Source organism: Bos javanicus, chromosome 26 (genome assembly GCF_032452875.1).
Source record: "Bos javanicus breed banteng chromosome 26, ARS-OSU_banteng_1.0, whole genome shotgun sequence".
Classification (NCBI taxonomy): domain Eukaryota; kingdom Metazoa; phylum Chordata; class Mammalia; order Artiodactyla; family Bovidae; genus Bos; species Bos javanicus.
The window spans coordinates 51,365,501-51,386,686 of NC_083893.1; the positions used below are offsets into that span (position 1 = coordinate 51,365,501).

The 21,186-nt window shown below is 45.4% G+C and overlaps 1 protein-coding gene across 1 annotated transcript; it reads right to left on the minus strand.

Annotated features, from left to right (window-relative positions):
• Positions 1-8,622: 8,622 nt before the first annotated feature.
• SYCE1 (synaptonemal complex central element protein 1) lies at positions 8,623-20,713 on the minus strand. The gene is made up of 13 exons (XM_061403969.1): positions 20,524-20,713; positions 13,543-13,605; positions 12,840-12,899; positions 12,450-12,524; positions 11,780-11,827; positions 11,497-11,551; positions 10,750-10,839; positions 10,439-10,502; positions 9,618-9,684; positions 9,415-9,535; positions 9,233-9,343; positions 8,995-9,082; positions 8,623-8,770 (listed from the first exon to the last, which is right to left on the minus strand). The coding sequence occupies exons 1-13, from the start codon at positions 20,591-20,593 to the stop codon at positions 8,711-8,713; spliced, it is 972 nt and encodes a 323-aa protein (XP_061259953.1). The 5' UTR covers positions 20,594-20,713; the 3' UTR covers positions 8,623-8,710.
• Positions 20,714-21,186: the final 473 nt, after the last annotated feature.

Consider the following 21,186-nt stretch of genomic DNA (forward strand, 5'->3'; position numbering starts at 1 on the left):
TGGAAAGAGTTGCCCAGATTAAATTAAGGATTTTTCAATGAAATTATCTTGGATGGTCCAGGAGGAGCTTTAAATGCAATCACAAGTGTTCTTGTAAAAGAGAGGAAGATTTGACACTTAGAGAACAGATTCCTAGACCACCAAGGGGTGGATTATAGACTGATGTGGCACAAGAATGCCAGCAGCCAGCAGAGGCTGGAAGACGCACATTCTCCCCTGAAGTCTCTGAGATGGGCCCCGCTGACACTTTGGTTTCAGCCCTGTGACACTGATCTTAAACTTTTGTCTTCCAGATGTAAGGGAATACATTTCTTTTGCTAAAACTCTTATGTTTGCAGTAATTTCTTACAACAGCAATAGGAGACCAAAATCCCTTGCAGTTAAAATCCTATATCTGATTCAGGTTCCTTCAAGCAGATGTATCCAACATTAAGTTACAGCTTTTCTGAAAAACAGGACAGGAGTACTTCTGACTCTCCTGGTGCTGATATTGATTCTGCTGGTGATTGTGTTGGGATTGCTAGCTTTGGGAGCTGTCCACTCCTTAATTTTGGGTGGGGGTTAAGTAGGTATCAATTTATTTCTGGCTGGAGTCCCTTTATTTACCTTTGACTAGATCTGAGTAGGAGCTGTGTTGTCTTGCTTGGTTTCCCTGTTGTCTTTCATCTTGCATTCTGAAACACAGGTGAGACACAAGCTGTGTAAAGAGTTTATTTGGGAAGTGATTACAAAAGCAAGGATGAGGGAGTGGGGAAGATGACACAGGAGCGGGTGAAAAGCCCGTAAAGTGTGAGCTACTGAGCTGCTGACCACTGTGAACAAGCTGAGATCCACCCTGTTGGGTACGCTGGGCATGTGCATCTCAACGGACTCTCCAGGCATGGAAGCTGACACCTTATTGTGACTTAACAACTGGCCATCACCTCTCTGACCCTGCTTTGATTCTGTTATTTTGCATGAGGTTGTTGACACCGGACATAGATCAAGAGAGAGATCCAGAAAGAGTTTTACAGTTTAGTTACAATTTCCTGGGAAGAAATGGCACACCATGCAGGGTCACTCAGAGATAGACAGAGCAGAGACTGAAGCGTGTACCAGTGCCTCTGCTATGGATTCAACAAGAAGGGAAGGGACAGGCATGGCAAACAGGCTTGGGATTGGCTAATGTGAATATTTTCAGTACACTTGGAGGCACTGAGGCTGTCCCTGACTGTTCTGTTACCTGGCCCTGGGATGATTAGGGCAGGTGTATGGTAGTGAAGTGTGAGGGTACAACTCAGAAGGTGCCTGGGAGTATGGTCTTAACTGACTGTTTTCAGAGAGTAACATCTAGCTAGGGCCACAAAATTGAGTCAAGACTGAGCTCAATTATTTGGGGTATTTGAGTGGCCTAAATAAATGATGAGCCTTTTGGAGTATAGAACATACATTGCACTAAACAGCAAAAGGCTCAATTTCTTGGTTCAGTGTGGCAGGTCTGGCCACTATGTTGCTGGACAGTATAGATTAATAGTGAAGTCAGTGTAAAGACTTGTCATATTTGTGTGTAACTAGTTGAAAGCGGTGGTCATGGTGCTTATGGTAGGAGACTCCAGGTGGGAGTTTGTGGTGGAAAGCTGGAGCAGGGAGTAGGAGAGGCACTGAGGAGTGTGCTGTCCTTTCCACAGCAGGTTGAGGGACTGACTGACAGATGGCAGTTGTCTCCTGGGAAAGGCAATAGTCTCCATTAATTCCTAGAATGGTACAGACAGTAGTAAATTCTCTGGTTGCTCAGAGGTAAAGAATCTGCCCCCCAGTGCAGGGAACACGGGTTTGATCCGTCATTCAGGAAGATCCCACGTGTCATGGAGCAACTAAGCCTGTGCACCACAAGTACTGAGCCTGTGCTCTGGAGCCTGGGAGCTGCAGCTGCTGAAGCCCTTGTGCCCTAGAGCCCGTGCTCCACAGCAAGAGAAGCCACTGCGATGAGAAGCTCATGCAGCACAGCAGGAAGTAGTTCCCACTCACTGCTACTAGAGAAAAAACCATGCAGCAATGAAGACCCAGCACAGCCAGATAAATACAATTATTTTTAAAAGGTGGGCCTGCATTCACCATGTTGGTTTAAACAGTGGCTTCCTTGGAAGGTTTGGGACTCTGGTTTGCAAACCAGTAAAAAAAAACCCAGACTAATATTAAGGAGACCAACATTCAACAGAGTGGTGTACAACTCACTTGACTGACTTCTGTCATTTGACATTGATTATCCTTAAGCATGTATCACTAAAAAGTAGAAGTTTTCTGGTTTTATCCTTATGTGATATGGTTTTGATTTTATTATCTCCAAATGTGAATTTCACTTACTAAGTGGAGTTTTCTATTTATCTATTTAGTAGTCCACACTGCCTATGAGAATGGTCCTGGAGTACGTGGAGATGTGAGTCAAGTTTTAGTTGAGCGTGTGGGCTCATTTCCTGCTACACAATAGAAAAGACCAAATACTGAGACAACATTCTTTTGCAGAAAGAAAAAAGCTTTATTATAGGGTGCCCAAGTAAGGAGATAGGAGGCAAACTGGTGTTTTTATCTTGGAAGGAGGGAGAAAGAGGGGCAGGGAGCTCAGAAATGATTGGTGGAAAGTAAGTTTAACTTTCAGTGGACATATTGAGTTCTCTGCTGTCCTGCTCTTCTGCCTCTTCATGTGTCATATGTACAGATCTGTGGTATTTTGTATATAACTGGAGGGGTTTTGGCCTGTGCAATCTAACGTTCACTGTCATGCACCCTAGTCCCTCGATGCGTCTGTGCCTCAGCAAGTTGTTTCCTATCTGCAGTTTCCCTGGGTTTTTTTTTTTTTTTTTCTCAATATTTATTTGGCTGCACCGGGTCTTCATTGTAGCATGCAGATTCTTTAGTTGTGGAATGTGTGCTCTTAGTTGTGGTACATGGCATCTAGTTACCCGACCAGGGATCAAAGCTGGCCCCTTGCATTGGGAATGTGGAGTTTTAGCCACTGGACCACCAGGGAGGTCCCTCTCTGGTGTTCTTAGTGTATCAGTTTGTTTCTCCTATATGGACCTTGTAAGTTACAGGGTACAGTTTCACAAGGGGACTTAAATGAAGAGATTAAGACCTTGGACAAGATAGAGACCCATACAGGGGGTCCATTTGCTGGAGTGGAATTTGAAAAATTGTCTGAGGAGGCCATTATGTCTCTCAGTTAAACTAGCAATCAAAAACCTATTAGGAAGCTAAAAGTGCCATTGAAGGCAGTTTTGGCAGTTTCTTAAAATGTTAAACATACACCTACCATAATATCCAACCATTCTACTCCTGGATATTTACCCAAGAGAAAAGAAGACATATATCTATGCAAAGAATTATACATGTATGGTCATAACAGCTTTATTTGCAAGAGCCAAAAAGTCAGAAACAACCTAAATATCCATCAACAAGTGAATAGATAAGCAAGCTAAGATATAGCCATACAACAAGAGACAACTGCTTGGCAAGGGACAACTCACCAAAAAAAAAAAAAAGGGAAAAAAAAAAAAAAGTCCAGCACAGTGTATTCTGAGAAGTGAACTTCGTGACTTGGTTAACGTCAGTAATGACTGCAACTCCAGATGGGATGAGAGTAGTGATAAATCTGGATATGGATTCACCTTCCCTGCACACAGTGCTTTGGCCAGAACTGCCTTCTGCAAACTTAAGAATTCCTATCCAGCACCATGGTCTTTCACATAGCATTAATTCTGATCAAAAAGCTCCCTTAACAAAAAAGTTCTGCAGCAGGCCAAGCTCTGATGGAATTCACTGGTCTTACCATGCCCCCACCATCCCAAAGCAGCTGGCTTGACCGAATGGTGGAATGGTCTTTTGGAGACTCAGTTACAATGCCAGATAGTTGGTACTACCTTGCAAAGCTAGTGGAGGTGATAGAATTCCAGTTGAGCTATTCCAAATCCTGAAAGATGATGCTGTGAAAGTGCTGCACTCAATATGCCAGCAAATTTGGAAAACTCAGCAGTGGCCACAGGACTGGAAAAGGTCACTTTTCATTCCAATCCCAAAGAAAGGCAATGCCAAAGAATGCTCAAACGACCACACAATTGCAGTCATCTCACACGCTAGTAAAGTAATGCTCAAAATTCTCCAAGCCAGGCTTCAGCAATATGTGAACCGTGAACTTCCTAATGTTCAAGCTGGTTTTAGAAAAGGCAGAGGAACCAGAGATCAAATTGCCAACATCCACTGGATCATGGAAAAAGTAAGAGAGTTCCAGAAAAGCATCTATTTCTGCTTTATTGACTATGCCAAAGCCTTTGACTGTGTGGATCACAGTAAACTGTGGGAAATTCTGAAAGAGATGGGACTACCAGACCACCTGACCTGCCTCTTGAGAAATGTGTATGCAGGTCAGGAAGCAACAGTTAGAACTGGACATGGAACCACAGACTGGTCCCAAATAGGAAAAGGAGTACGTCAAGGCTGTATATTGTCTCCCTGTTTATTTAACTTATATGCAGAGTACATCATGAGAAACATTGGACTGGAAGAAACACAAGCTGGAATCAAGATTGCTGGGAGAAATATCAGTAACCTCAGATATGCAGATGACACCACCCTTATGGCAGAAAGTGAAGAGGAACTAAAAAGTCTCTTGATGAAAGTAAAAGTGGAGAGTGAAAAAGTTGGCTTAAAGCTCAACATTCAGAAGACGAAGATCATGGCATCTGGTCCCATCACTTTATGGGAAATAGATGGGGAAACAGTGGAAACAGTGTCAGACTTTATTTTTCTGGGCTCCAAAATCACTGCAGATGGTGACTGCAACCATGAAATTAAAAGATGCTTACTCCTTGGAAGGAAAGTGATGACCAACCTAGATAGCATATTCAAAAGCAGAGACATTACTTTGCCAACAAAGGTTCATCTAGTCAAGGCTATGGTTTTTCCTGTGGTCATGCATGGATGTGAGAGTTGGACTGTGAAGAAAGCTGAGCACTGAAGAATTGATGCTTTTGAACTGTGGTGTTGGAGAAGATTCTTGAGAGTCCCTTGGACTGCAAGGAGATCCAACCAGTCCATTCTAAAGGAGATCAGCCCTGGGATTTTTTTGGAAGGAATGATGCTAAAGCTGAAACTCCAGTACTTTGGCCACCTCATGCGAAGAGTTGACTCATTGGAAAAGACTCTGATGCCGGGAGGGATTGGGGGCAGGAGGAGAAGGGGGCGACAGAGGAGGAGATGGCTGGATGGCATCACTGACTCGATGGACATGAGTCTGAGTGAACTCCGGGACTTGGTGTTGGACAGGGAGGCCTGGCGTGCTGCGATTCATGGGGTCTCAAAGAGTTGGACACGACTGAGCGACTGATCTGATCTGATCTGATCTGCAGGGCAGGGACAGGGTTCTCCAGAAGGTTGTGTATGTTCTGAATGAGTGTCTAATTTATGGTGTTGTCTCCTGTGGCCAGCATTCAAAGGTCCAAAACTCACGGGGTGAAGTGGGAGCGGTAACACTCACTGTTATCCCTAGTGATCTGCTGGAGACTTGTGCTTCCTGTTCCCACAACCAAATATTCCACTGGCCCGGAGGTCTTAGTGCCAGAGGGAGGAATGCTTCTACTGGAAGATATAATGATGATTCCATTGAACTGGAAGTTAAAGACTGCTGCTCAGCCACTTTGGGCTTCTTATGCCTGTGAATCAACAGGCAAAGGAGGAAGTTACTGTGCTGGCTGGTGTGATCGACCCTGACTACTTTGAGGAAACTGGACTACTTCCCTACACTGGAAGTAAAGAAAGCAAGGCTATCATGCAGGATACACCTTAGAGCTTCTTTCAGTACTACCATGTCTTGTGATTAATGCCAGTGAAAAACTATAACAACTCAACCCAGCAAGAGTACTAACACCCCACATCTTTCAGGAATAAAGGTTTGGGTCACTCCACCAGGTAAAAGTGCACAAACAACTGAGTTGCTTAATGAAGGCAAAGGGATACAGAATGTGTGGTGGAAGGTGAGGGAAGTTATAAATACCAGCTATGATTCCATGACCAGTTTGTTTTTGTTGTTCAGTCACTATGTTGTATTCAACTCTTTGTGACCCCATGAACTGCAGCATGCCAGGCTCCCTTGTCCTTCATTATCTTCTGGAGTTTGCTCAAATTCATGTCCCTTGAGTCAGTGATGCTATCTAAACATGTCATCCTCTGTAGCCCCCTTCTCCTTTTGCCTTAATCTTGCCCTGAGAGTTCAGTTGGTAACAAAGCCGCCTCCAATGCAGGAGACTCTGGTTCAATTCCTGGGCCAGGAAGATCCACTGGAGAAGGGATACACTACCCACTCCAGTATTCTTGGGCTTCCTTTGTGGCTCAGCTGGTAAAGAATCCACTTGCAGTGTGGGAGACCTGGGTTCGATCCCTGTGTTGGGAAGATCTCCTGGAGAAGGGAAAGGCTATCCACTCTAGTATTCTGACCTAGAGAATTCCATAGACTGTATAGTCCATGGGGTCACAGAGAGACATGACTGACTGACTTTCACTTTCACTGCCCAGCATCAGAGTCTTTTCCAATGAGTCAGCTCTTTGCATCAGGAGCATCAAGTTTTTGGCACTCAGCCTTCTTTATGGTCCAACCCTCACATCCATACGTGACTACTGGAAAAACCATAGCTTTGACTATATGGACCTTTGAGTTGCAAAGAATTGATGCTTTTAAATTGTGGTGCTGGAGAAGTCTCTTGAGAGTCCCCTGGACGGCAAAGGAGATCAAACCAGTCAATCTGAAAGGAAATCAACCCTGAATATTCATTGGAAGGACTGATGCTGAACCTGAAGCTCCAATACTTTGGCCACCTGGTGCTGGAAGAAGGAGGAGGAGAAGGGGGTGACAGAGGACGAGACAGTTGGGTGTCATCATGAACTCAGTGGACATGAGTTTGAGCAAACTGTGGGAGATAGTGAAGGACAGAGAAGCCTGTGGTGCTGCAGTCCATCGTGTCGCAGAATCGGAAGTGAATGAACAACAGCCTTCTTTAGGTCCAACTCTCACATCCATACATAACTACAGGAAAAACATAGCTTTGACCATACGGACCTGTGTCAGCAGTGATGTCTGCTTTTTAATTCTCTGTATAGGTTTGTCATAACTTCCTTCCAAGGAGCAAACGTCTTTTAATATCATGGCTGCAGTTACCATCCGAAGTGATTTTGGAGCCTTGGAAAATAAAACCTCTCACTGCTTTGACTTTGCCCCCTTCTATTTGCCACGAAGTTATGGGACCAAATGCCATGATCTTAGTGTTTTTTTTTTTTTTTTAATGTTTTAAGCCAACTTTTTCACTCTCCTCTTTCACTCTCATCAAGAGGCTCTTTAGTTCTTCACTTTCTTCCAGTAGAAAGTTACAGAGACAGATATAAATCCATTTCTGTAACTGGTCATGTATACAGAAATGAGAATTGTTGAGGTTATCTACCTCCTTATGTCCTACCTGGATGGGGAAGCCTTTCAAGAGATGGAATCTCCTTGTACCTATGAATTCACTGTCTTTTGACTCAAGAGCACAGACTTTGACTCCCATCATTGCCCTTGAGTTGATGCATTCCTTGGATTTGAAACACGCCATAAGCACACAACACTCCTAGAATGATTGAGTCCAAGAACACTGAGGATAACATACTATGTTCTTGTAACAAGTGTCTCAGGTATAGATTTTGTTCCCAGTTCAGTTCAGTTGCTCACTCGTGTCCGACTCTTTGCAACCCCATGAACTGCAGCATGCCAGGCCTCCCTGTCCATCACCAACTCCCGGAGTCTACCCAAACCCATGTCTGTTGAGTCGGTGAGGCCATCCAACCATCTCATCCTCTGTTGTCCCCTTCTCCTCCTTCCCTCAATCTTTCCCAGCATCAGGGTCTTCTCAAACGAGTCAGCTCTTTGCATCAGGTGGCCAAAGTACTGGAGTTTCAGCTTCAGCATCAGTCCTTCCAATGAACACCCAGGACTGATCTCCTTTAGGCTGGACTGCTTTGATCTCCTTGCATTCCAAGGGACTCTGAAGAGTTTTCTCCAACACCACAGTTCAAAAGCATCAATTCCTTGGCACTCAGCTTTCTTTATAGTCCAACTCTCACATCCATACATGACCACTGGAAAAACCATAGCCTTGACTAGATGGACCTTTGTTGACAAAGTAATGTCTCAAATTACATTTAGGTCCAATTACAATTCTTTTTCTCAGCTAATCAGTGGGTACTGTGGGCACAGAACTGACTGGCTGAGGACCCCAGCACTTTGGCCCTCATTGTTGATATTTCTGGGATTCTGTGTGGTCCAGGCCTGAATAAGGAATGGAAGACAATCACAGGGTGGGTGTGCAGAACCTGTGGGCCTATTGTAAGATGGTCTCAGTCTTGTATCCCTCTGCGTGGGGACCCAGAACAACATGTCAAGTGCTAGAGATGAGCAGTCAGGGGACTGTGAGGTTAGGGAAACATTTACTGAGTGTCTGCTGTGGGTTTCTGGCTGAAGACAAGAGGCAGAGTGTGGCCAGGCTTTCATTCAGACTCAGGTGCCAGGTGTCCCGGGATGGATACCCCTCCTCCCCGAGCCTAGCACAGAGTCAGATGAGGCAGTTGTATTGAAGTAGTGCCTTTATTTACTGAAGTCCAAGTCATAAGCTCCAGTGCAGGGTGGGTTCTCCTTGCCTCGGGGCATCATGTGCTACTTGGTGGATGGCTCTTGGTCTTTCTCCTCACTGACTCCAAGGGGCTTGGGATTGGCCTGTGAGAGGTCAGGGTTTGAGGCAGGAGTCTCATCAGATCCCTGTGCCCACACCCTCCATGGGTCCTACCCCTCCTCACCCTACCACTGCCAGCCTCTGCACTTTTGCCTGGGATGTGTCCCATTGGAAATGCCCTTCCCTGAGGACCATCTTCTGAGGTGCCTTCCCACCCACAGCTCCTCTCACAAGCTCTCTGCTCCCTGCACTGGATTCCAGGACTCACAGCTTCTCCTAGGCCAGTCTCCTCCTCTTGCTTGCTCTGGGCTTGGGCAAGGACCTGTACCCCAAGTTTTTCCAGCTCCTCCTTCAGCCTGGATAGAAAGAGGTCGGGAGTGGGGTAGGAGGATGTGGAGGGAGAAGGGCAGGACTGTAAAGGGACCAAGAGACAGAGTCTAGAAGGGAGCAGACACTCCCTCAGCCACCTTCTCCTTTGGGACTCGGGGGAAGGGCTCCATGCCCACCTCTGCCTCTTCTGCTGCAGCTGCTGACACTTCTGTTGCAGCTGCTCCTGGCGCTGGGCAGCAGCCTCCAGCAGCTCCTGGGCTTTCCTGTTCTCCTCCTCAAACAGATGACTGAGGGTGGGGCCATGGGTGCTGGCAGCTCTTCCCCTCCACTCACTCCCCCCTCCCCATCCATGTCTTACACCACAGCTGCTGCTTCCGGGCTGCGGAGGAAGAGCCCTTCATTGATTGTGTGGCCCTTGGCTCCAAACTGCGAGCACAGACGATGCTTCACATCCTCCAGCTTTGCCTCCACCAGCTTCTCTGCAGCAGAAAGGAACGGATGGGCAGGGCAGGGCAGGGCAGGGCAGGGCAGATCAGGGCATCCCCATCTTCCAGGCCTCACCTTCCTTAAGCAACTGCTCCTTGCCGCTGTCCAGGGTGCTGATCTCCAGGGCCAGCCGCTCTGGTTTCTGATGGATAATAAAGGAGACCTGTCCGCAACTCCTGGCTTTCTCCCACGTGCCTCAGAGAAGCCAATCTGGATCTGGTCTTTACTCATATGCCTCACTTCCTGCATGCCAGGCACAGTCCAGCTTCAGGGCCTCTGCATTGGCCATTCCCTCTGTCTGGAATTGTTCTACCCCAGATACCTGTGGTGCTATGCAGGAGAAGCTCATAAAGTAGCTAGTGTTCAGGAATTCTGCAAGGGCATCCTGCAAACACCAAAACTCAAGCCTGTTCTCTGGAGACTCAGTTATCAGTTCAGCACTGCAGCTCCTACTCTTCCCTCCAGTGACCTCACTGAGTCTGTCCATCCTGACTTGCACTCTCTCTGCCTATTTTCTTGTTTGGGATCCCTAGGTGGCAAATAGTGGCCTGCTAATTTCCCCACTGTCTTCCCTGTGACTGTGATGGCCCCAGAGACACCCATGAATCTCCTTAATGGATAGCCCCTCCTCAGTTCTTCAGAGCTCCTCTTGAGCTCTTAAGGCCCCTGGGAGGCACCAGAGGCGGGTGGGCAGGGCCGGTGCAGACGGCAACACCTGGAGGCGGTGAGGGTGCTGAGGGGCTAGGCTCAGTGCGGCTCTGACACATGGCTGCTGGGCTTGCTCAGGAGCTGGGTGTGGCCATCGACAGGAGGGAGGCCTGGGGGTGACACAGCTCTGGGCCTAGTGCTGCCAGGGAAGCTGTGCAGGGTGGAGAGAGTAGCTCTGAGTGACTCACGTGGAATTCCCACAGGTCCTTATACTGGCCCATCAGGTCCTCCAGTTGCTCCTCGAAATCCAACCTGGGAATCAAACACACAGGATGAGGGGCTGTGGCCTGGGACACCCGTCCCAACCTGGTTCACCCTGGTGTCTTTATGCACAGACGTGAGGGAGCTTGCTTGTGCTCTTCACTCTGCTGCAAGCGCCTTTGCCTCCTTGACCCTCCAAGCTTCAGCTCAGCCAGGTCTTCTAATTCCCATTCCTAGTATTACCCCCTCCCCGCTTACAACCCACCCAGCCCCCCGTGCCTTGGGAGGCGGACCTTACCTCAGCTGCCTCTGTTTGTTCTTTTCTTGCTCAATCTGGGAGTTCAGGGCAGAAATCCGCTCTTTGCACTCCTGCAGCATGGTTTGCTTCCTGGCAAGAAGCAAGGCAGTCACCATGCTTTCTGAGTAATCTCTCCCTAGGAGGGGCCTGGGGTGGAGCTCCCATTTCCTTCTCTTGACATCTGTTGTAGCCTTCCAGATTGAGTTTCTTTCTGTAACTTTTGGGGTGGTATGAACACATGTCCTCTGGAATGTCATTGTGAAGATTAGGGAGATCAATGTGGGTGTGGTCACACACACAAGCACACACATATTGATCTCATGTGAATTCCTCAAACATATTCAGTGTTGGTATGCTAGGGGCTTGGAGGTCTCTGGTCATGAAATGAGCAATATAAGCACTCAGGAGCTAGAGAGATGGGTGAATAGAAGGATAATGGGTGAATGGAGAGAGGCTGGTGGACAGATGGTTGGCATGATACCTAAATGAAGGGACAGATGAAACTATAAAAAGCACAGAATAAAAACCAGCTGAAGGAATGTAATTGACATTCTAGCAAATGAATGATTATCTCAGTGAATAAGATGGTAATCAATACTACGACCTACTGTTGGGAGTCACGGTCTCCCTATTTTATAGAGGAAGAAGATGAGAGCTGTGGGTCTAAGGCCAATTTCCCTTAGTTCTTTTTTGTTTTTACCAGAATGAAGGGGTAGCGCTCAACAGGGGCTAGGTGGAAGCTCTTACCTCTGTGCCTCATTCTCCTTATCCTGGCAGTGGAGCCGGAGGACCCTCAGGGTCTCTGCAGGGAGAGGAAGTTAGGACCCTGTGAGAGCCCATCATGGCTGAGGTTTGGGCATGGGTAAAAACACCAGATTATGTGAGGTCTCCTGAAGAGCTGATGGGACTCTGTTGGAAGCCACAGGAGGGAGGCAAGGTGATTCAGGCTTCAGAAGGCTTTCACTGCTATAGAGTGGGTTTCTGAAGGGTGGAAAAGGCAAAAACCTGGAGATAAAGTAGGTGCAATTACCTTGTTTTTTGCTCAAGATCTCTTTCAGGCGTACTTTCTCTCCACTCACTGGAAAACAGAGGAACATGTTTGGGCATCACCAACCACCCACTGTACCTGAGAGGCTGGGCTTGGCAAGCCCTGCCCCAACCCCAAATGTAGACCCCCTTCGAGGTAAGTCCCCTTCCCCTCCTGTGTGCATGCTCCCTGTGGGCACCAAAGGGTGCTTGATAAAGGGTGGCTAAGAGGACCCTGTGGAATGCCAGTGCAGTTACATGGAGGGAAGAGAAAAACACTTCACAACAAGTTGGGTAAAGGCTGTGAAGAAACACATCAAGCAGTAAGGGGCATGTGACTAGGTGGGGGCCGTGTGCTGACTCTAAGTGGGGAGATTGGGGAAAGCCTCTCTGAGAAAGGGGCATTTGAGCTGAGAGCTGAATGATGTCTTCAGGCAATAGGAATCTGTATTATATGGGGGATCTGCCTAGCAAAGGTCCTGATGTGGGAGTATGCTTGGCAGTGTTTCAGGAATGCTCCCCAAAATAGAGTGGGATGGGGGAGATTGGTAGGCCCTGAAGTTGGGGAGGGTGCAGGAGTGCTTGGCCACAGAAATGATGCTGACTGTCTGTAATATTGGGTTCAAGGATGTGTGACATTTTGGGGACCTCTGGGTGATCCCCCCCAGGCTTACATGAGTCCAGTTCTTTCTGCAGGGTCTCCCAGACAGTCCGGGCGTCTCCCAGCTCCTCACTAGCTTTCTTTTTTGCTGTGCCAAACCATAGGACATCATGTAAGTGTTTGTCCTTGCAAACATTTCACACTTGTCTTCAAGTAAACCTAGAGGGGCCCCTAGAGGATTTTACAGAGCAGGAAACAAGTCTCCTGGAGCCAAAGCCCTTCTTGGGCTCAGCTGACAGCAGGGCCAGGTTACTAACCATGTGACTGCAGCTCCTGTCTTTGGATGGACCAATCCATGTTTGGTTTAATGCTCCCTTGTTTCAAAACACTAAGTAATTCTGAATAAGGGGCCCTGCAAATCATGTAACCACTCCTGGCAGACAAGCCAAGGTCCTGAGCTCACCTTGCTGAACCTCATTAATCCGGTTAATCAGGACCTCAACCCTGGGCTCTAGGCTTCCCACTGCAGGGAGAAAAGGAGGTTGAGTGAAAATGACAGGGCAGGCAGAGGAAGGTGGATGCCCTCCAAGGCTCACATTCTGGGGAGGGGAGGCAGCAGCACATAGAGATACCGAGTCAGGTTGTGGTAACTTCAAGAGAAATAGAGGAACCACAGATTAAAAAGTGAAGGAGTGGGAAGTGCTCCTTCAGATATGGCAAGACCTCTTGAGGGCCCCAAATCAAGTGAGGAGGGCAAGCCTTGCAGTTCCCTGGGTGGGGGTGGGAGACGGTCAGTGCAAAGGCCTACTCGAGATAGGAACATGGGCGGACGGTGCCTGGTAGCAAGAAGAGAGCAGAGTTGAGGTGGATGGAAGGAAGGTAAAGACAAAATCCTGGAAATTCAGTAGAGTATAGGGGGAGCCAAATGGATGGCCAGTAGGGGGATTGAAACTGTGTTGTGGGAAAATGTTTTGCATTTTATCCCATTATACTTAAATTTTGAATCATGGAGTCATATTTTTACTTCAAAAAATTAACTTTTGAAACTAAGAGAGAACAAATGAGTTAATTTCCCAAGGTGGTGAATCAGGTGGCTTAGAATTGATTCCACTTCTGCCTGACTCCAAACCTCAGGCTGAGCCTCAGTTATAGAGGAGACACGTGACCTTTCTGCAACTTCTTCACCATTTCCATCAAGTCTTCAATTTTCTGTGAAGACTCGGCCTGCCCTGTGGAGACAAAACCAAACATTTTAGTATGTAATAATGAGAAGCCTAAGGAAGGGCCTGATAAATTGGGCTGGGACTGAGGTGGGCTGAGGGCCGGTCTCCAGCCAGAGTGGTACCTCTGCTCCTTGACCTGAGGGAGATACTGCAAAAGAGATGAATCAGAGAGACTCCTTCATAGTCATCTTTTCCTAAAGGGTGATTGACACCATAGATTTCCCCTTCATAAGACTCAGAGCAAGAGAAAGGGTACACTCTTACTGTTGATACTGTTCAAGGCTTGGTCAAAGCTCAGGATGTAAAAACAGAAAAGAAGAAGTAGTATTAAAAATTGGAAACAAGGAGTTAGAAGTCACTGTAACTGGTAGGTGACATAATAAACTATAGATTTATAGAGAATATTACCCAAAGAAATCTCAGAAGGAATAGTGAGAAATTTTAATGATGTATCTTTAAACATATAAACACAAATAGCTTTTCTATATATATGTTTCATATTCAGTTCAGTTCAGTCACTCAGTCGTGTCTGACTCTTTGTGACCCCATGAACTGCAGCACACCAGGCCTCCCTGTCCATCACCAACTCCTGGAGTCCACCCAAACCCATGTCTGTTGAGTCGGTGATGCCATCCAACCATCTCATCCTCTGTCATCCCCTTCTCCTCCTGCCCTCAATCTTTCCCAGCATCAGGGTCTTTTCAAATGCGTCAGCTCTTTGCATCAGGTGGCCAAAGTATTGGAGTTTCAGCTTCAACATCAGTCCTTCCAATGAACGCCCAGGACTCATCTCCTTTAGGATGGACTGGTCGGATCTCCTTGCATTCCAAGGGACTCTGAAGACTCTTCTCCAACACCATAGTTCAAAAGCATCAATTCTTTGGCACTCAGCTTTCTTTATAGTCCAATTCTCACACTCATACATGACTACTGGAAAAACCATAGCCTTGACTAGACGGAGCTTTGTTGACAAAGTAATGTCTCTGCTTTTTAATAGGCTGTCTAGGTTGGCCATAACTTTCCTTCCAATGAGTAAGCATCTTTTAATTTCATGGCTGCAATCACCATCTGCAGTGATTTTGGAGCCCAGAAAAATAGTCAGCCACTATTTCCACTGTTTCCCCATCTATTTGTCATGAAGTGACAGGACTGGATGCTATGATCTTAGTTTTCAGAAAGTTGAGCTTTAAGCCAACTTTTTCACTCTCCTCTTTCACTTTCATCAAGAGGCTCTTTAGTTCTTCTTCACTTTCTGCCTTAAGGGTGGTGTCATCTGCATATCTGAGGTTCTTGATATTTCTCCTGGAATCTTGATTCCAGCTTGTGCTTCTTCCAGCCCAGCATTTCTCATGATGTACTCTGCATATAAGTTAAATAAGCAGGGTGACAATATACATCCTTGATGTACTCCTTTTCCTATTTGGAACCAGTCTGTTGTTCCATGTCCAGTTCTAACTGTTGCTTCCTGACCTGCATATAGGTTTCTCAAGAGGCAGGTCAGATGGTCTGATATTTCAGAATTTTCCACAGTTTTTGGCAATCCACACAGTCAAAGGCTTTGGCATAGTCAATAAAGCAGAAATAGATGTGTTTCATATTAACTTGCTTATAATCAATATAGGCATTTAGTTTTAATCCTTAATAAATTAGTAGATCCAGACAATTATTATTAGTGCTATTAACATGACAATAAAAATAACTGGACATCATGAGCTATTTGATGTAAAAATACAATGGAGGATTCTTGTCAAAAAATAATGCTAACACTTGTTACGCCTATCAATCTAAATAACCAATTTAGAGCATATACAGGGACAGAGGACCATTTAAGCGGCATATGTGCAGGCAATTAGCAACATCCACACTGGGAAACTTCACAGGAAAAAGAACTCAGTTTCTTTAATTTAAAAAGATTTTAGGGGAAAAAGGAGACAGGAAGACCCTTACAGACAAAAAGAGATTAAAGAAATGTATCAACCAATCTCAATAAATGGACAATGTTTGGATTTTGATTCAATCCAATACACTTTTTAAAATATTGATGACACAATCAGGGAAATTTGAAAACTGATTACAGATACTTGAAACAAAGGAATTATTGTAGCTGTTCTTCAGATGTGGGGCTTCCCTGGTGGCTCTGATGGTAAAGAATATGCCTGCAATGCAGGAGACCCAGGTTCAATCCCTGGGTCAGGAAGACTCCCTGGAGAAGGGAATGGCTACCCATTTCAGTATTCTTGCTTGGAGAATTTGACGGACAGAGGAGCCCGGTGGGCTACAGTTCATGGGGTCACAAGGAGTTGGACACAACTAAGCGACTAACACACACATTCAGAAGTGGTAATGCCACAGTGGTTACTTTTCTGAAAATAGTACTTAGTTTTTAGAGATATACATGCAAATATTTATGGATATGTTATGATGCCTGGGGTACTTCAAAATAAAACAGTGGAGTAGGTGGTAGGGAGGAGCTGAGGATAATGAAGAAACAGGATTGGTCAAGAGCTGATAACTGCCAAAACTGAAAGATGAGTTCACAGGGTAATTATCCTTAGTTCTTAATTTTTTTTTAACTGAGTTACAGCTGGTTTACAATGTTGTGTAAGTTTCTCCTTGCACAGCAAGATTTGGTTATAAATCTATATATAAACATTTTCAGATTCTTTCCTATTATAGATTATAAAATACTGAATATATTGAACATAGTTCCTGTACTATAAGTAGGGTCCTGTTGACTATATTTGCATTTCGATTCCACACATAAATGATATCATGTGATATTTGTCTTTTTCTGATTTACTTCATTTAGTATGATAACCTCTAGGTTCACCCATGGTGCTGCAAATGGCATTATTTCATTCTTTTTATCTTGTTTGTTGTCCACTCACTAAATCATATCTGACTCTTTATGACCTCTTAGACTGCAGCACACCAGGCTCCTGTCCTCCACTATGACCTGGAGTTTGCTCAAACTCTTGTCCATTGAGTCAGTGATGCCATCCAACCATCTCGTCCTCTGCTGCCCCCTTTTCCTTTTGCCTTCTATCTTTCCCAGGATCAAGGTCTTTTTCAATGAGTCAGTTCTTTGCATCAGGTGGCCAAAGTACTAGAGCCTCAGCTTTAGCATCAGACTTTCCAGTGAGTATTCAGGGTTGATTAACATTGTATAGGAGGATTCTCTTGTATCCACACCTTCTCCAGCACTTATTATTTGTAGATTTTTTTTTCATGATTGTCATTCTGATCAGTGTGAGGTGATACCTTAGTGTAGTTTTGATCTGCATTTCTGTAATAATTAGCAATGTTGAGTATATCTTCATGTGCCTATATTCTTTTGTATATGCTTAAACTTTTCCATAATAAAAAGGTTTTAAAAAATCACCCAAACATCCAATCAAAATAGAGAAGGTAAGTAATCATTTATACAGAAGAATGGAAAAATAGAGAAAACAAGTAAGCAAAAACTACACTAAACGTTAATTATATCTGAAAAGATGTATAACCTTAGTCATAATTAAAAAGATGAAAATGACATGTTGTATCTAGCAGCTTGGTAAAGATTAGTAAGTCTGATAATGCCTTGTGTTGATTACAATGTAGAGAAACAGGCACTAATGCACACTGAAAGACTGTGAAAACCGATGCAAACTTTTGGAGGACAGGTTGGCTGCATCAACATTTTCAAGACAAAATTTCACTTCTATGAATTTATCCATCAGATATGCTTGGTTACATATCTATGTCAAAAATGGGAAACTTGAATGCCCATCAGTAGAGAACTTATGATTCATGCCCACAAGAGAATACTGTGCAGCCATTGAAAAGGAGGCAGAGTTATATGTATTAACAATGAAAGAGATCCAAGATAGACTGAAAGGAAAGAAAGTACAAAACAGTATAATATAGAATCCCATCTGGCTACAAAAAGAGGTGAAAAAAATATTTTGTCAGTCTAAAAATATATGTGTCTTATTTCTAGAAAATTTCTGGCTCAAATCACACAAAAATATTTTCAACAGTAGTTCTTTTGGAAAGTAGAAGTGGAAGGATAGGTAAGAGAATGTTTACTTCTCACTGTATACTTCTGCATATGGTTTTACTTTTACTTTTAAATGTTAATAGACTTCCCTAGGTGACCCAAAAATGAATTTATAGTTTTCTTGAGCAACCATTTGTCCAGGTATTATTAATAGACTAGGCAGTGAGCTGCACCTTTATTTTTTTTTCTTTATCGCATATTATAAGGTAAGGCACAGAGTGGGAAAGCAGAATATATCTGTTGAACAAGTCAACTAATATATTGTTAATAAAAAAAATTCAAGGGTACAACTGCCTATGTTATTATATGAGCCCCTACTTTTTACTTCTTATTTAAAAAAATTTCAAATTTACTTAAAAGTTGCAGAAGTAGAACACATAGCTGTATATGCCGTTCACCCCAATTTTACATTTGCTAATAATCATGAACTTTGAGAATAAGTTGCAGATACAATTCTTCATTACCCCCAAATATCCTAGTGTGAAGTTCTGAAGTACAAGGACATGCTCCTGTGTAGTAACAACAGTACAACAATTAAAACAGAGAACAGCAGTGAGAGATATTAACATGTGATCATCAAGTGGTACTTTAAAAATGTCTCCTACTTTCACTTTTATAAATTAAAAGTTCCACAAGTATCAGTTACATAGTCCTGGTAGAAAAAAACAAATATTAAGATTAAAAACGTTCCTTCACCTTTGCATTGCCCTTAGAAACTAGATTGGAGAAGGCAATGGCAACCCACTCCAGTACTTCCAGTACTGGAAAATCCCATGGACAGAGGAGCCTGGTGGGCTGCAGTCCATGGGGTCGCTAAGAGTCGGACATGACTGAGCGACTTCACTTTCCCTTTTCACTTTCATGCATTGGAGAAGGAAATGGTAACCCACTCCAGTGTTCTTGCCTGGAGAATTCCAGGGACGGGGGAGCCTGGTGGGCTGCCGTCTATGGGGTCACACAGAACTGGACATGACTGAAGCGACTTAGCAGCAGCAGAAACTAGATCCCTCCATCAGAGTCATCAATTAGGAAAGCAGCCTCCAGACATCTTTCTGTGCAACCTACACAGTATTGCAATTTTTCCATCTTGCTTTACTCTCATAAAAATATCTGTTTTGAAGATCATATTGTATCTGTATGTCTAATAATTTACAAGTTGACTTGGTTAAGTGGATTTTAATTCCACTTCCTCTTCATTTTAGAAATCCACTGCACAGGTATATCCCAGTGTGCATGGGATTTAGCTATTCCCTTCCCAAGTTTTCCTACCACCATCTAGGCTCCAGTAACTATCCGATCCATGCATCTATATATGTCTTGTGTGATTCTCTAGGAATGTGACCAAAAAGGGGAGAAGATAATTTAAATGTTAAAATTTGTGCCAGAAGGACTACTGCAAAGCCTTTACCCTTTCTTCCTCTCATCAGAGTATGATATGGTCTGTATGTTTACACTATTGTTAACGCTAGATAGCACCACTGCCCCCTTTTTTAAACAACCTAATAGACTGAAAATGGAATCTTGATGTCTTATTTTCTTTCACTGCTATAGAATGAATGTTTGTGTCCCTCCGTATTTCATTTGTTGACATCCTAAAGTCTGATGAGATGGTATTAGAGGGTGGGGCCTATGGGAGGTGATTAGGTCATGAGGCCGCAGCCCTCATGAATGAGATTAGCACCTTATAAGAGACCCCAGAGAGCTCCCTTGCCCATTCTGCTATGAAGACACAGATGGACATCTAAGATTCAAGATATTGGTCCTCACCACACGCAAGAAATGGTATTTCACCAGTTATAAGACACTAGTGAAGTCAACTGCATCTAAATAAGCTAGCTTAATGAACCTGAAACAAAGATACTAACAGGTTTCTTTAGCACAGTGGTGAACACAGTAGGTGCTTAAGAAACGAGATCTATATGTATCTGTTCTGTTTTTCTTTTTGTTCTTAGCTGAGGATTGTTACTGAATGCCACTCCCTGCTCCAAGCAAGCTTTCTGTGCTAAGTTTATTTCATTATGTAAACCTTCATTTTATTTATTACAAAAAAAAAAAAAAAAAAAAGGCCACAAAGCACCTGTCACGTAGAAAACTACTGCCTGCAGGTGTGACGGATATGACCAAGGCGGGTTCATGAGAGAATCTTAACAAGGGGAGACAGGCAGGCCAAGAAGAGCAGCGTCAACAAGCTGAGGGACGCGTGTTCCTTGTACAATTCTCTCCCCTTTTGTGTTAACACCTAGGAGCATATCCTTCGAGGGGTGGACAAGCCTGGGAATATTTTGTATCTTTCTCTTCTATGCTAGGCTGCAATTTCAGAAAACTTTATAACTGTAATGAGCTGCCATGCCTCTCCTTTCCCGGTGAGGTGGGAGCCATTGCTCAATAGGTCAGTGTCAGGAAGAAAAAAAAACGTAATGCTATGTGGGGCAGTCTGGTCCTGGTTTGGGGGAGGGGGAATCTATTGTTGAGGACCATTATGGAACAACAGGGAAATTCAGGTGTTCGGGGCTGTGAGATGAGACGTGGGACGGACTCCTTCCCTCAGGTGACACCGCCCCGAGAACAAGTCCCTTTCTGTCGCAGGAGATGCCCGTGGAGACGCTCAGGATCAGATTGAAAGGATGCCCTCTGCCTACTTTAACGTACTTAAGCAAAGCAGATGGCGCCAAACGAGGCCAAAGGAAGTGAGTGAACGTGGGACACGGGCCTGTGGGTGATTCCTCGCGGCACCAGGCAGAGCCGCCAAGATCCTTCCCATGGGGCTGAAGGTCATTTTTTCCTCACGCCCGCCCCGACTCTGAGGAAGCGGCGTCTGCGTGCGCTCCCTGCCCGCCCAGCCTTCAACAGCCGCGGCTGGGGGCCGCCGCCAGGCCCAGCTCTACCTCTGGCCTCGTCAGTCGGGCCCACGGCTCCGGCCGCTTCAGCATTCGACGATCCCGGCCGCCCAGCCATGTCCTCTCAGTTCACCGGCTGAGCGCCTCCTCTGGGATTGGACGGAACCCGCGCCAGGGGCGGGGCGTCCTCAGCACGCCTGCGCAGTGCACCTCTGCGCCGTACCCTTCTTCCAGCCGGCAGCTAGGGTGGCGGTTGGGCAAGCTCCGGTGCGCACGCTTGAGTCCACCCGGAACAGATTCCGTGCAGAGCAGGTGTGGGGCGCGCACGCGTCTTCCAGGCTGGCGATTGGCTAGTTGAGGAGCCGGCGACCTGCTAATGACAGAGGTCTCACGAGGGACTGTCCCAAGTGGCGTCACCCACCTTGCGAGGAGGGCACCTGAACCTGGTGGTGGGGAGCAGAGTCTCTGCACATGTTGAGAGGTTGGCGGTTTACCCAAGGACTCTGCGTGGTTTTCTGGAGGGAGGCCGTAAATTGTCCCCCAGTTCAGTTCAGTTCAGTCGCTCAGTCGTGTCCGACTCTTTGCCACCCCATGAATCGCAGCACGCCAGGCCTCCCTGTCCATCACCAACTCCCGGAGTTCACTCAGACTCACGTCCATCGAGTCAGTGATGCCATCCAGCCATCTCCTCCTCTGTCGTCCCCTTCTCCT

Bases quoted from the DNA above. Each gene is read 5' to 3' on its own strand.
- SYCE1 (XM_061403969.1), bottom strand. From the start codon at position 20,593: ATGGCTGGGCGGCCGGGATCGTCGAATGCTGAAGCGGCCGGAGCCGTG. The intron at 10,503-10,749 runs GTAAGGTCCGCC...TTTGATTCCCAG, and splicing joins AACAAACAGAGGCAGCTGAG to GTTGGATTTCGAGGAGCAAC. The intron at 8,771-8,994 runs GTGAGTCCTGGA...GACCTCTCACAG, and splicing joins AGACTGGCCTAGGAGAAGCT to GCCAATCCCAAGCCCCTTGG.